General features: G+C 39.6%; 1 protein-coding gene across 3 annotated transcripts; it reads left to right on the top strand.

Moving 5' to 3' along the window:
- Positions 1–4,287: 4,287 nt before the first annotated feature.
- Positions 4,288–11,020, top strand: MED7 (mediator complex subunit 7). Of its 3 annotated transcripts, none has more exons than XM_019464527.2 (2): positions 4,288–4,384; positions 9,696–11,020. In XM_019464527.2, exon 2 carries the CDS (start codon positions 9,713–9,715, stop codon positions 10,412–10,414), a length of 702 nt encoding a protein of 233 aa, XP_019320072.1. In that variant the 5' UTR covers positions 4,288–4,384; positions 9,696–9,712; the 3' UTR covers positions 10,415–11,020. The 3 variants fall into 3 exon arrangements, with proteins under 3 accessions (XP_019320072.1, XP_019320074.1, XP_019320073.1); XM_019464529.2 differs by lacking the exon at positions 4,288–4,384 and adding an exon at positions 4,467–4,489; XM_019464528.2 differs by lacking the exon at positions 4,288–4,384 and adding an exon at positions 5,083–5,200.
- Positions 11,021–14,920: the final 3,900 nt, after the last annotated feature.

The following is a 14,920-nucleotide window of genomic DNA, read 5'->3' as shown; positions in this document are numbered from 1 at the left end:
GTGGCAAATAAGTGCACAAAAGATATGCAACACTGGGGGAATACAAACTAAAACACTACATAGCTATTAAAAATAACAATTAAAAGGAAAATACCAAGTGCAGTTGAAAATGTAGGGTAACTGTAAACCTCATAGTTTGCTAGCAGACATGAAAAATGATACAGCTTCTTTAGAAAACTGCTTGACACTTACACAGATAAACAGATAAGTATAATAAGGCCTAGCAATCCCATTCCTATGTAGTTATTCAAAATAAATGAAAGCATGTGTATATAAATGTTTATAGGAAAACAGCCCAAATGTCCATCAACTGGTAAACAAATAAATGAATTATGGTGCATCCACACAATAGAATACTCTCCACCTGTAAAAAGGAACAAACTGTTGATACATTCAACAATGCTAATGAACCTCAAAGGTTTTTACATGAAACATCTACATATTATATGATTGCATTTATATGACATTCTGGAAAAGGCAAAGCCATATGAACAGAAATAAGATCAATGGTTACTAGGCATTGGGGGTGAAGAGAGGGGATTGAATACAAAGCATGGCATAAAAGAATTTCTTGGGGTGATACAAATATTTTATATTTTAATTCTGGTGGTGGTTGTTCTATGACAGTAGATATTCATCAAAACTCATCGAACTGAAATTGACCTGAAGTTAATTTTACTGTATGTAAATTATTTCTAAATAAACTAACCTTAAAAAAATCAACAGGGTAGAGAAAATATATTTGCTGCCATTTAGGCTCAAATGATAAATAATGATGTTTTTTATAATGTACCTAGCTACTAGAGGCAAGATGCCAGTACCATGGACCTCTGCCTGTTTCTGCCCCTCACCTACCACTCTTTCCATGCCCATTAGTTATACAGCACGTGGGCCCCCTTGTGCTGTCTCTGTAACTCTGGAAGATCACAGCAGCCTTGGGCTCTTTGTATTTGCTACCTTGCAAGTCTTTGCATGGTTGTGTCCTTGTCATTGCTTATGTCCTAGCTCCAAAGTCACCACTGGGAGAGGTTTCCCTGATCACTCTCAATAAAGTAACTACCCCCAAAACCACATAACTATCACATTATTTTGGATTATTTTTTTCCTCCATAGCCCTATCACTATCTGAAATTCTTGTTTGTTGGCTTGTTGCTCTATGCGTCTCTCCATTAGAAGGCAAGGCTTTGTCTTTTTTACCTTCTAGAACAGTACCTGGGCCAGTAGACATACAGTAAAGATTTGTTGAATGGACATATTCCTCATCAAGCTGCAGAAGACATCTTTAAGGAGTAAACTTTCCTTTCAGATTCTCAAAATATAGCCACATAAATAATATTTATTACATGCTATATTTTCACTAGCCTGTTTCACAATTTGAACTTTATACTATTATTTATTTGTAGTTTATTGTAAAGAACACTCGACTTAGAGTCAATAGTTCTAGATTCTAGCCTTGGTCCTGCTACTACCTGAAAGACACCGTACCTTTGGGCCAGCAATTCCATTTCCAGGAATTTATCTTAAGGAAAAAAATGAGCATGTGTACAAACAGATGCACACCAGGATGTTCATCCAATGTATTAATAACAGCAAAAATTTAAAGGAAAGTAATTTCACACAGTGGGGCTAAATAGACTGGTTTATCCATTAATGTTTATCCATTAATGGTTTATCCATTAATGTCACACTGTGAATTCATTTTAAAATGAGGATTAAGTTCATTTTGTTACTTATACAATAAATGTTCATTGAGTACTTGTCAATTTCAGTCATTATTGTAGGTGCTGAGAATGTAGCAGTGAATGAAAAAAAGGCCTTACACTCATGAAACTTGTATTTTGGTGGGGAAGAAAGACAATGAAAATAAATAAATATACTATGCAATATGTTATCAGATGATGATAAGTTCTATGAAGAAAGGATAATGCACACTAAAGGGATTTGAGTCATCCCCCAAGAGAATAATTAGGGAACCTGTTATTTTATAGACAGTGACCAGAAAAGACCTCTCTGAGGTCACATTTGACCACAGACTTGAATGAAGTGAGAAAGTGAGGCACGTAAATATCTGCAGAAGAGAGGTGCAGGCAAATGCAGTGGTCCTGAGGCAGGAGTTATGGTGACAATTTGAGGGTAAGAAATAAGGTCTGTAACTGGAGAAGAGTGGGCATGGAAAAAAACGGTAGGAGATTATACTGGGGAAGCAGCCAAGGACTAGATTTTGCACAGCTTTATATAGGCCATTGTGAGGACATTATATTTTACTGTAAATGTGATAGAAAACCTTGGAGAATTTTGAATAGAGGAGTGGTCAGATCTGTCTTATATGTTAAGACTGTGATAAATAGGCTAAGAGAGGACAAAAGTAGAAAAAGGAAACCTTTAGGAGGCTATTTCAGAAGTCTGGTTTCCTGTCCTGTGGCATGAACTAGCAGTGGGAATGGTGCAAATTGGTTATATTTGGGACTTGTACTTATTCTAAGTAAAACTAATACAAAAGTCAGGTATGGTAGTTTCAATGGTGTATGGGAGAAAGAGGAGTAACAGATAACTCTTTAGATTTGAGTCTTTGCAATTGAGTAAAGATGTGTGACACTGTTGGATAAGGGGGTCTGAGTACAAAGAAGAGTGTGTTGCCAAGGCCTGGATATCACCTGGATATTACCACCTGGATGAGATCCCACTAAGAAGTGAGAATGGAGTCCTGGGAAATTCATAGGATCAAAGGTGCCAAGTGTTGCTAAGGGCAGAGGAATATGAGGACTAAGAATGGCCACCATAGGCCCTGGTGTAGGCCACATTGGCCTTAGTCAGGGAGAAAGTCTGATTGGGGTGTGCCCACAAGTGAACGGATTTCTTCAACAAATACATTGATATGGGGGGACAATTGAGATAAGGAAGGCTATTACAAAGAAAACCACAGGCCCAATGTGGAGTCAGGTGTCACAGGACAGCAAACCAAGACTTAAATGCAGTTTCAACCTTTTCAAGAGTGGAATTTTGGTATGGTAATCCAACCAATCTGGAATTTTCTGGTCAGCAGCAATGAGCTAATCTATCACATGGACCCTCTCCATTGTCCCCAGACTCCCAAAGAAAGATGAAGTAATTTTCACAATAAGGCCCCTGCTCTTCCCACTAAGGGAATGTGACCTTGTGTGAAACAATCCTCTCTTTTGCTAATAACTTCCTTGTACCAACCCTCTTTTGCATAAAAACTTTCCATTTTACACAAATATTTGGAGTTCTCCTTTACTTGCTAGATGGGATTCTGTCCAATTCATGAATATATTAATAAAACCAATTGGATCTTTAAAATTTACTGGGTTGAATTTTTGTTACTTAACAGAACCTTTAGATTAAAAGGTAATTAAAAGAAACATCAGCCAGTCATGAAGGCTTATTGGATCCTGAAATAATTGGTATCCAAATAATGACTTGATTCTGATGATTTTAAATAGTTACTAATTTATTTTTAGATGAAATAATGGTTCTGTGGTTATGGAAGAAAATAAGAGTCCATCTATTTTGGAGTCGCATGTTGAAATGAAATAATGTCTAGATCTAATGGGTGGATGACCAGTACACTGCTCTCTCTACACTTGTATATACTTGGAACCCCCTAATTTTGTAAAAAATGAAATAAAATAATCTTAAAGAGGTAAAGTTGAGAACTTTTATCAGAATAACAACCTTTTGTGTGTGTGTCCAATTTGCTCTTGTGAGATTCCCACAAACTTATAAATTTGTGACTTCTTATGAAAATAACCTCCAAAAGAATCTTTAACTGATATCTTTTTTAACCTGTTAATCTGTTACCTGGAAATATAATTAGATAAATGAAAACATATGTGAATACACAGTGAGGAAATGAAAATTGAGAATATGTTATTGATTCCCAATCGTGTTCACAAATATTTCCAGATTAATAATTAATCATATAGAGTTCAACCACAATTTTTAATGTTATTTTCGACGGTGCGGTTACAGTAGATACAATTAAAAAAAATACCTGCTTATCTGCATCTTCTAACTTTTATATAAGGCACATGAATGAGTTGTTTAATTTCAGATGTTAAAAAAAAAGGGAAAGAAAAGGAAAAAAAGGAATGGAGCTCGCAGCAGCTACTTTCACTGGCAGAAAGTACCAACACATTCACCCCCACTCTGAAACCCGCGGGCGACTATACCACAGAACGGGGGGATATATGCGCAGGCGCATTAGCAAGCCACTGGTCTGAGGCGGGATTAGGGCCTCGGCTAAAAGACAGAGCTTCCAGCCAATCAAGGGACAGTGTCAGTGGCTTCTTCCTGGAGGAGGTGGCCGGAAGCTGGATTTCGGTTGCGGAGGCGAAGGCGGCTCCAGTGTAAACCCTGGGCTGAGGTGAGTGGGCGGTGGCGGCTTGGGGCTCGATTCCGCGGGCATTTCTTCTTCCGGACCTCGGGGCTTCCTCTGGGCGGCCTGGGAATGGGGGAGGCCTGGAGCGGAGTATGCTCTGTCCCCTTCCTCTCCCGGGTCACTCGGAGAGTGCGGCCTCGCTGCTGCTGGTGGGGAGCCGGGGGGAAGATACCCGGGGCCTGGCGGGCTCAGGGCTCCCTTCCTCCGTATGGGGAGGCGGAGGCGGACTGCAGGTTGGGAGACCAGAGTTCTAGGCTCTCGCCGCTGTTTTGCTAACCTGTGTGGCTTTGGAGACTCCTCTGGTCTCCGGCCTGTGTCATTTGAGAATGACCATCCCAGTATTATTTGCAGCTATTCCTCCTCCGGGAGGCGGTCCAATCGGCTGAGTTAAGGGGGAGTGTGTGTGTGATGGGGGGGGGGGGGGGAGTTGGAGAAGGGAGGCCGATCCCAAGCCTAATGGTCACATTCATCTGGAGAGGTTTATATTTTTATTTCTCAGAGAGCCTGAGTGTGCGCGGGGGAGGGGCAGAGACAGAGAGGGAGACACAGAATCCGAAGCAGGCTGCAGGTTCTGCGTTTGACGCGGGGCTGGAACACACCAACCGTGAGATCATGACCTGAGCCGGAGCCCGGCGCTTAACGGCCTGAGCCACCCAGGCGCCCCTCATCTGGGGATGTTTAAAAGCTACATTGCCGCGGTGCCATTCACAGTAGACGAAATGAATCATATGTCTGGGGGTGGGACCCTGGAATACCTTCCTTTTTTTGGTCAAGCCCTCAGCGTGGAGCAAACACTAGAAGGTGGTTCTTAAATCTGATAACCGTGTGTAACGCTTGGCGCTGGTTTTACTAAAGACGTTGCTTTTGAAAAGTTCATTCTAGAGAAGTGATAGGGAAATAATAATAATAATGTCTGTAATATGTCAGCTTCCTTTTGTACATTTAGAAGATTCATCGTTTACTGATTTAAGAGAGCTGCTACTTTGCAGCTAAAAGGACCTAGGATAAGAATTCCTGCTGTGCTTTTTGCTAGCCTTTTGATCTGGTGCAAACACTTCACCTCAATGAGACTCGGGATCTTCCTCTCGAAAATGAAACTGACAGTAGTACTTAACTCTTAGAATTGTTAGGAAGACTAAGGATATAAGACGTACCTGTCATGTAGTTGGCCTTTGGAAAACGGATTAAGTGGGGTGAAACCTGGGCGGTCTAAAATTGATTTTGAAGCACCAGATCAGTGCTAATTCTGTAATTTTGGTAATAATTTTGTTATAAGGGAACATTCTTGTTTGGGGGGTATGCGGTAGAGTATTGGGGGAAACCAATAAGGCAAATGAGGGAAAATGTTACTAACATTTGGAGAATCTGGGTGAAGAATATGGAAAGTTCTTTGTACTTTTCACACAACGTTCTGTAAGTCTGAATTTATATTTGTTTTTAAAAAGTTGATTATTACTGTTTGCAGCTATCATGTGTTGTAAGTGAAACAGTACACAGTGTCTTTTGTTTTATTTTATTTTTTTAAGTTTATTTATTTTTGAGAGAGAGAGAGAGAGAGAGACAGCATGAGCAGGGGAGGGGCAGAGAGAGAGAGGGAGACATAGAATCCAAAACAGGCTCCAGGCTCTGAGCTGTCAGCCCAGAGCCCCACGCGGGGCTCGAACTCACAAACCGCAAGATCATGACCTGAGCCGAAATTGGATGTTTAACCGACTGAGCCACCCAGGCGCCCCCAGAACACAGTGTTTATAACCTTCCAATCCCGTGTAGTTTCACCCCTTTTTCCTTTAGGGCTGTCTTATATTACATAGGAATATCTTATCCACCGCTCATATTGATGAAGTCATGGATTATACTCTTCAGACAGTGCTGCATTAAACACCCTTAACACACAAGTTTATGTACTTGTGCCAATATTTGCGTAGAATAAATTTTTAGAAGTAGAATTGTTGCTTCAGAGAATATCAGCATTTAAAATTTTGATACTGCCAAATTAAGTTCCAAATGTGTATGTTTCCTGTTACTTGTGTATGAGAATTGCCCCATATTCTCTTGGGTGGTACTGGCCCACCAGCCACGAGTGTTATGTGGTGGTTGTGAAGATGGCTTCTATGAGAACTGAGGTGGGTCCCCTCCACCCCAACAGGTTTCCCTGGGGCCAGAATAGCTAAGAGCTGCTTCTAAAACTGGGATGGCACTGAAGAAAATGAGAGAAAGGAGAGTATGACCTCTGTGGAAGCCAGTGCCTGTCACATAGAAGGTGTTCTGATGTTTGTTGAACGATGGGTTATTTGAAATCTTCATAGTCTGTTAGATGAAAATTCTTAAAATTTGCTTCTAAAAGTGTACTAGTCTGAATACTTTCCTGCCTTTATTCAGCATTTGCATTTTCCTTGTCCTCTTTTGTCTATTTTTCTGTTTTTTAAAAAACACAGGTTTTGAAAAATCTCATTCATTGGACTTTTATTGAGGGTCTTGTAGTGCTGGAGGTAGAGCTGTGAACAAGACAGGCAGTTCCTGAAGTCCTAATGCTTTCCTTCTAGTGGGGGTGGAGTCAGAGAAAATATGTTTTTAAAAAGTCAAAATAAAATTGCTAGTATTTGCTCCTTTTTAGACTTGTGTTTTTCTCCCGGAAGAATGGGATTATCTTTTAATTTTGCTTATGATATATTTTCCAGTGTGGAATTTTTAGATTTATTTTTGGTAGTTTGATCTGTTGGTCTTTTGTAGTAGCCTTAAAACTTGTAGTTAGTTATTTAGTTATTTTTTTTTTTTAATCTATTTTCCTTGATAGATTGTAAGCAACACTATAATGGAGGTAGTGTTTTTTTTTTTTTTTTTTTTTTTTGTTTATCATTGAAAGATAGTATGGTGTACTGTTTGAAGTCTTTAGGTTCTGGATCCTTCCTCTACTACTTGGTGACGTTATACAAGTGGTTCAACCTTTCTGAGCCACAATTGTCTCCTCTCCAAAACGGAAGCAGCTTTTCTCACAACCACAAGAAAAGTACTCACAACCACAAGAAAAGGCACGTAGTATGTCTCATATATTATCTGTTGTCATAATCATCATCCCTGGATACTCATTGTCCTATATCAGACAAACCGTAAACAACCAAAAGAGTGAATACACATTAAAGATGTTTGTACCTACTTCCAAATTCCCATTGATTTGGAGTTGTCTTGACATGGATGAAGCTGCTCAACAAATGCTTATGAAACTTCTGTGTACAAGGTTGTGGTCATAGAACTATGATAGAGAGTCCTTCCTCTTATGGAGCTTGTAGTTTGCTCAGGGAGAGAAATCAAATACCGGTTCAGAGAATAAAAGAAGGTAGGATCTGCTTTTGATGAATAATTAAGTAAGTTTTTCTTTAGAGGTGACATTTTAAGCTACTGCCTGAAGCAGGAAGAAAAGCATGTGGAAAGACTGAAAGAAGAGATTATAGTTAATAGTATAGTATAGTTAAAGAATAGTGTAAAAATAGTAGATTAAAGACAGTTCTGCTAGGATATAGTGAAGGAGAAGGAATGTGGGATGAAAACAATTAATGCTGGCTATTATGTGGAAGAACAGTAGTGAAAGCAGAAGGATCCTTGGGGGAAGCCATTATATCCCTGGCAAGAAGGAATGGTGGTTTGGCCAGAACTGATGAATTTGAGATAGTGAAGGTGTGGAATCAGCAGGACTTGATAAATTTGTGATAGGGAGGAGAGGAGGTAATTCTTTTTTTGAATGCTTTATGAGACATTCAGAAGAAACTGAGGCAGTCTCCATTGGAGGTAGAAAGTACAGAGTCCTAAATCATAGACCAGGATTTCTCCACTTTGGCACAATATATTGATATTTGGGGATGGATAGTTCTTTGTTGGGGGCTGTCATGTAAGGGTTTAGCAGCATCCCTGGCCTCTACCCATTAGATGCCAGTAGCACTCTATCCCCCAGTTGTGACAAGTAAAAATGTCTCCAGATTTTGCCATATGTCTCCTAGTGGGCAAAATTGACTTTGGTTGAGAACCAGTGATAGAATTGGTGTTTAAGGCTGTAGAATTGACTGAGATTACGCAAGGGAGACTGTAAAGCAGAGGTCTAAAACTGCAGACCACGAAGATTGTTGTAGATAAATTCTTTTCGACCCCACAGAACTTGACACTTTCTGAAATTAGTTACCACTATTTAAAAATCGAGAGATTCTGCATAAAATCTGGATTTTTGTCCTCGTTTCAGAAATCAGGAAACTGAGGAACAATGATTTTTCATTCCCACATGAAATCTAATGGCTGGAGGCTTTGAGATCTGGCTGGCATGCATGTGCTTAATTCATCTGAATCCTTGCCCCAGAGTGCTTCACTGTTTTCGTTGCTTGCTTTCTCCCTTCGACACTTGAGTTTGTGATGCCCTAGTTTAGAGTGAGAAGAGGGCCCCAGAGAAACCCTCTGAAGCATGCCAACATTAAAATTTGGGTGGAGTAGAGGCAGTGAAGGAGCTAGACAGGGAGCGGCCAGCGAGGTAGGAGAGAAACATAAATGAAGGCTCACAGAAGCCAAGGGAGAAGGGAAGTGTGGTGAAAAAGAAGAAAATGCTGAAGAATCATTGAGTAAAATCACCTTTGAAAAATATCCATTGGATTTGCTTGTTTGGTGATTGCTGATGACCTTGATGAATGGTTTTTGTGGAGTTAGTAGGTTGAGGCCAAATTGGATAATGACAAAAATGAATATGCAGCATGTGTAATTTGGCTGTAGAGAGGAGTAGAGAAATGGAATAACTGGTGAGGAATCCAGATTTTATTTATAGATGAAAATATACTACACTTTTTTTGTGCTGATGAAAACCTTAAGCAGAGAAGGAAAAATTATCAGATGATTGAAGATATAATGCTAATTAGAAAAAGATGGCAGGGGCTGCCTGGGTGGCTCAGTCAGTTGAGCGTCTGACTTTCACTCGGGTCGTGATCTCGCAGTTTGTGAGTTCAAGCCCCGCATCAGGCTCTGTACTGATAGCTCAGAGCCTGGAGCCTGTTTCGGATTCTGTGTCTCCTTCTCTCTCTGCCCCTACCCTGCTCATGCTCAGGCTCTCTGTCTCTCAAAAATAAATAAAAATGTTAAAAAAAAAAAAAAAAAAAAAAAAAAAGAAAAAGATGGCAGCCTTACTCTGTTGTTTTAGAAACTAAGGAGATCATTTTGTCCTGGGCCCCAAACTGCCAAGGAAAAAAAGAAAATACTCTGTCTGTAGTATACAATGTGACAGGTTTGTTTTGTAGCTCGACTCTAAATTTTTGGTTTATTTCCATAGATTTTTGATCTTCTGCAATGGGTGAGCCACAACAAGTGAGTGCCCTTCCGCCACCTCCAATGCAGTACATCAAGGAATATACAGATGAAAATATTCAGGAAGGCCTAGCTCCCAAGCCTCCACCTCCAATAAAAGACAGTTATATGATGTTTGGCAATCAGTTTCAATGTGACGATCTTATCATTCGCCCTTTAGAAAGTCAGGGCATCGAACGGCTTCATCCTATGCAGTTTGATCACAAGAAAGAACTGAGAAAACTCAATATGTCTATTCTTATTAATTTCTTAGACCTCTTAGATATCTTGATAAGAAGCCCTGGGAGTATAAAACGAGAAGAGAAGCTAGAAGATCTTAAGCTGCTTTTTGTGCATGTGCATCATCTCATAAATGAATACCGACCCCACCAAGCAAGAGAGACATTGAGAGTCATGATGGAGGTGCAGAAACGTCAACGCCTTGAAACAGCTGAACGGTTTCAAAAGCACTTGGAGCGAGTCATTGAGATGATTCAGAATTGCTTGGCTTCTTTGCCTGATGATTTGCCCCATTCCGAAGCAGGGATGAGAGTAAAAACTGAACCAATGGACGCTGATGATAGCAACAATTGTACTGGACAGAATGAACAGCAAAGAGAAAATTCAGGTCATAGGAGAGACCAGATTATAGAGAAAGATGCTGCCTTGTGTGTCCTCATTGATGAAATGAATGAAAGACCATGAAGGATGTTTCTTCTTTTTTTTCTTTTCCCTTTTCAGTAAATGGCGTATATTGGTTAATTTGCTCTTGGAGAGTCTTAAAAGAGGTATATCTAGAAGTCATGTAAATGGCTTGACTCCAGCCTTATCAATCATGAGATGTCACAGGCCATTTCACTTTGTGACAAATATAGGCAAATGAGTATGCATACATTAAGGGTAATCGCCTTAAAAAGCAGAGTGCTGCAGTTGTGTGAAACATTCCTGGTTTTGGAGTTGCATAGAATGTTGGAGATATCCTCAGTAATAGCAGGCCTTCCTTCATCTTTGAAAAGTAGATTTGTCATTTGCTTTAAGAATGATTGATAAATAAAGGATAACAAGCTGAATAAATGTGAAATTCTAAAATCTTTAGATTTATTTTACTTAAAAATTTACTTAATCTCTAAAAACGTAGTATAACATGCTAAAAGAGAGGAACCCCATAGAGTTATAAAACAGCAGTTTTGTGTTTCCTCTCTACTGCTTCTGTAAACACACTATCTGAGCTACTTGGCCCTACCCTGGATAGGTCTTATAATTTTTTTCTACTCAGATAATAAATCCTTTGATCACTTTTAGTTACAAACATTCATTTTTGTAAATGTCTAATTAGCTATGCATTTTCCTTAAAGCTATGCTCAAGACTTGATAAGGCTGGAAGCCTGCATTGGGAAAGGGATTTGATAGCAAAGACTATTGGATTGTGTGCTGGAGATTCTTTTTCCCTTAAGATGTGGCTGCCCTGCCAGGGTCTACATTTTTTCACTCCTCTTCGGTCTACACATGGGACTAAGTTCTTAGCAATGGAGTATGGATACAAAAATTCAGGCCGTTTCCACAAAAATTTCTTGGCGTGTTCCTCCATTCCCTTCTCATCTGCTGGTTGGATGGCTGCACCTAGGATGACTGTGGAAGCCACTTGAAGATGATAAAGGTTCAGTCAGTTGGGTCTTTGAGTGACTAGGACTAAGCCCTTCTTTTATTATCCACTCACCCACCCTAGTTGATTTGACCAGGAGCAAGAAGTCAGCTTGTTTTGAGCACTGAGATTTTATGTCTGCACTTTTCTGCCCTCCACCCTCTCTTCCACCAGGGGCTTGGTGGAGAATCTTCTTTGTTCCTGAAGTTCTCTGCTGGTCTTTCTCTTTATGTAGGCCAGTGGTTCTCAAAGTGTTGTCTAGCAGCATTACATCACTTGGGTACTTGTTAGAAATGCAGATTCTCAGGCCTCACCCTAAATCTACTAAATCAAATTCCATGGGTAGGGTCCAAAAAGCTGTGGTCTAAAAAGCTCTCAGGTTCTCATACACACTCAAGCTTAAGAATCACTGATAAAGGTAGTGCTTTTTCCCAGGTGTCCCCTTTGAGTCTTTCCTCAGTTCTTGGTTTCCAGTATATCACCCTTCAGGGATTTGCTCTATGAAGGTTTCTAGTTCTAGAACTGGCAAAGTCCAGTTTGATGTGGCCACAAGCCTATTCTGTATGTGAAACATTCATGCATCCTTTTCTTTAAAAATCTTGGGATGTAGACTGTTGCCAAATAGATACTTCTCTATTAGACAGCTAGTTGGCCAGTCTAATTTTTTTTTTTTTTTTTTTTCCTGTTATGTGTTTGGTATAGATGTTTGGGCTCAGGGAACACAGTCCAGGCTCTTTAAAGCTTAAATTGAAGTGCATAACACTTGAGCAACTCTCCAAAGAAATCTTCCTTTGACCTCAACCTTTTGTTAACCTTGCAGATGTTGGGCCAAGAGGTACTAAACCAATTTTGGCTTGCTTTGCAATTGTTTGCATGGAAAAAACTAAATGAGTCTCATAACATTATAAGAGTCACAACATCATTTGTATGAGGGTGTGTGTGTGTGTGTGTTTAGGGAGGATTAGGGATTAAAATTCCATGAGGAATCTTAAATTCTGACTTTGGAGGATCTGATCTTGCAGGTCTAGGTGGCACCTGACCAAAACTCTTAAATTAGAGTTCTAATGTGAACTGCAATTACAATGAGATGAAGGAGCAGTCGTGATCTGATAATTGTTACAAGGTTAAAAGTTAATACAGTCTTTCAATCTTGTGAGGGTCAAAATATATCTCTGCATTCCTAGTTATAATGAATATTCCTGATAGACTGATTCCTCAAAGTGAGATATCTGCGATAGCCTGGCACTTCTTGAAATTACTGATGTCCAGACCACAGAGATTCTGATTTCATTGTTCTGGAGTGGGCCTTGGGCACTGGTTTTAAGAAATCTAGATGACTTGACCGTGTAGTGGGCTAAAGGAATATTGCATTCGTACTCTGCTCTAGCTAGTTGAAGCAAAAAGACAAACTTTTGAAATGATAACTGTGCTATTATATGATGAAAGTATAAATTGACCATCCAATTTATAGGAAGGGGTCCAGAGCATCTGACTCAAACTCCATTCAGATCCCTTCATTATTTCTCCTGTATGGTTTCTCTCTGTTAGCTTCATTCTCTTTACAAACCAGCCTTTTTATGAATGGATGGAGAACATGGCTGCTGACAGTTCCCAAGTGTTAAGTCTTTCTGCCCCACTGCCTGAAAAAAGGAGGACTAATTAACCAGTCCAGAGAGGAAATTAGGGGTGGCATTCCTGATCCCAGCTGGGGCCTGAATCCTGTAAGAATTTGGCAGTCCCCAAGATGTCCACGTATGGAAGATAGTCTACCGCTTGAGAAAGGAGGTGCTGAGTTGATCATACTGTAGATCCCCACTACAAATTGAGCACATGTAAGTTTTTGATAAAAATAAACAGCTTGTATCTTAACTAAATAGAATTTAAGTAAAAATTTGAAAATAAAGGGAAAAAAATAAATAGGTTGTGTTAATTTATATTCCCAATCCCTCTCCTCCCCATCATTTGTTAATTGTCTTCATTTAGTGAAAAATGTGGCCCTCTGCCTGACACTGGTCTAGTTACTAGGGAAATGGAGAGTGGGGAGGAAAATGAAAGGTGAGCAAGAAAACAAATGTGTTTTAACTTTCTGGCCATTACAACACTCAAAAGAATCTTCTAATTTTATTCCTATTGCTTGCTAAAAATTCCTTGTCCATGTTATCTTTTCAAATTATGTTTACATGTGCACATTTGTTAAGGGCTTTGGAAGGAAGCTTCAACTGTGTTGTGCTGTGTTTCTGAGAAAAGGTCTGTGCTAGATTCTGAGGTCACTGGGAACACCAAATAGAAGTGTCTCATGAGGAAATAAAAAGTTAGCATGATTTGGGTGAAAAAGGCTAGTAATGCCTGCAGCATAGGGAAGAGTTTGGAGCTGGAGAAACACATGGAGGGCAGATTATAGGCTTTAGGTAAAGGGAAGGAGTTTGTTTTTCCCTAAATAAGAATGGAAATCAATAACAACTGTTGAGAGATCTTTGCTAACACTGCTCTAATCACTTTACGTACATAAATTCATTTTATTCTCACAACATCCCAATGAAATCAGTATGATTTTTTTTTTCAATATATGAAATTTATTCTCAAATTGGTTTCCATACAACACCCAGTACTCATCCCAAAAGGTGCCCTCCTCAATACCCATCACCCACCCTCCCCTCCCTCCCACCCCCCATCAACCCTCAGTTTGTTCTCAGTTTTTAAGAGTCTCTTATGCTTTGGCTCTCTCCCACTCTAACCTCTTTTTTTTTTTTTTTCTTCCCCTCCCCCATGGGTTTCTGTTAAGTTTCTCAGGATCCACTTAAGAGTGAAAACATCAGTATGATTTTTATATCCATTACAGATGAGGAAGCAGAGGTTCAGAGAGCTTATATAATTTACCCAAGGTCACCAAGCCAGCAGGTAGCAGAACCAGGATTGAAACCTAGTTTCAAAACTTAAACACTCAACCTCCATACTTTAGCACCTTCCTACTGCATCATATAATTAATAAGTCATCATGGATCCTAGAATGGGATCCCATATTTTGATCCTAAAGTCCATACTCTCAGAGACTACACGATCCTGGGCTGAGGGAGGAACAGATCTGTAGATGGAAATTAATGTTGAGGCATTTATGTCTTAGACCTCCGTAGGTATCTTAAGGAGATACTGTGCTTATAGGGCTAATGTTCCATAAAAACCACTCTTGGCAGGTATTCTGCCACTTTATGAAACTGAGGATCAGTTTTGTGGCTTGCCCAGGTGGTGTATCTAAATTAGAATCTGGGTCAGGGTTGACAAACTTTTTCTGTAAACACCGGTTAGTAAATACTTCAGGCATTGAAGACTGTAAGGTCTGTCACAACTACTGAATTATTGTGGTACAAAAGCAGCCATAGACCATACCTGAGTAAATGAGTGTGGCTATGTTCCAATACAACTTTATAGGCACTGAAACTTGAATTTAAATAATTTTCACGTTATGAAACATTCTTTTGATTTTTTAAAACCATTTAAACATATAAAATATTCCTTAGCTTGTGGCCTGTACAAAAACAGGCCACTGACTGAATTTGGCCTACGGGCTATGA

Source organism: Panthera pardus, unplaced genomic scaffold (assembly GCF_024362965.1).
Source record: "Panthera pardus isolate Hobbes unplaced genomic scaffold, ASM2436296v1 HiC_scaffold_2, whole genome shotgun sequence".
Taxonomy (NCBI): Eukaryota; Metazoa; Chordata; class Mammalia; order Carnivora; family Felidae; genus Panthera; species Panthera pardus.
Note: the sequence above shows the minus strand (reverse complement) of the source record. Positions and strands in the feature narration are given on the sequence as shown.

Bases quoted from the DNA above. Each gene is read 5' to 3' on its own strand.
- MED7 (XM_019464527.2), top strand. From the start codon at position 9,713: ATGGGTGAGCCACAACAAGTGAGTGCCCTTCCGCCACCTCCAATGCAG.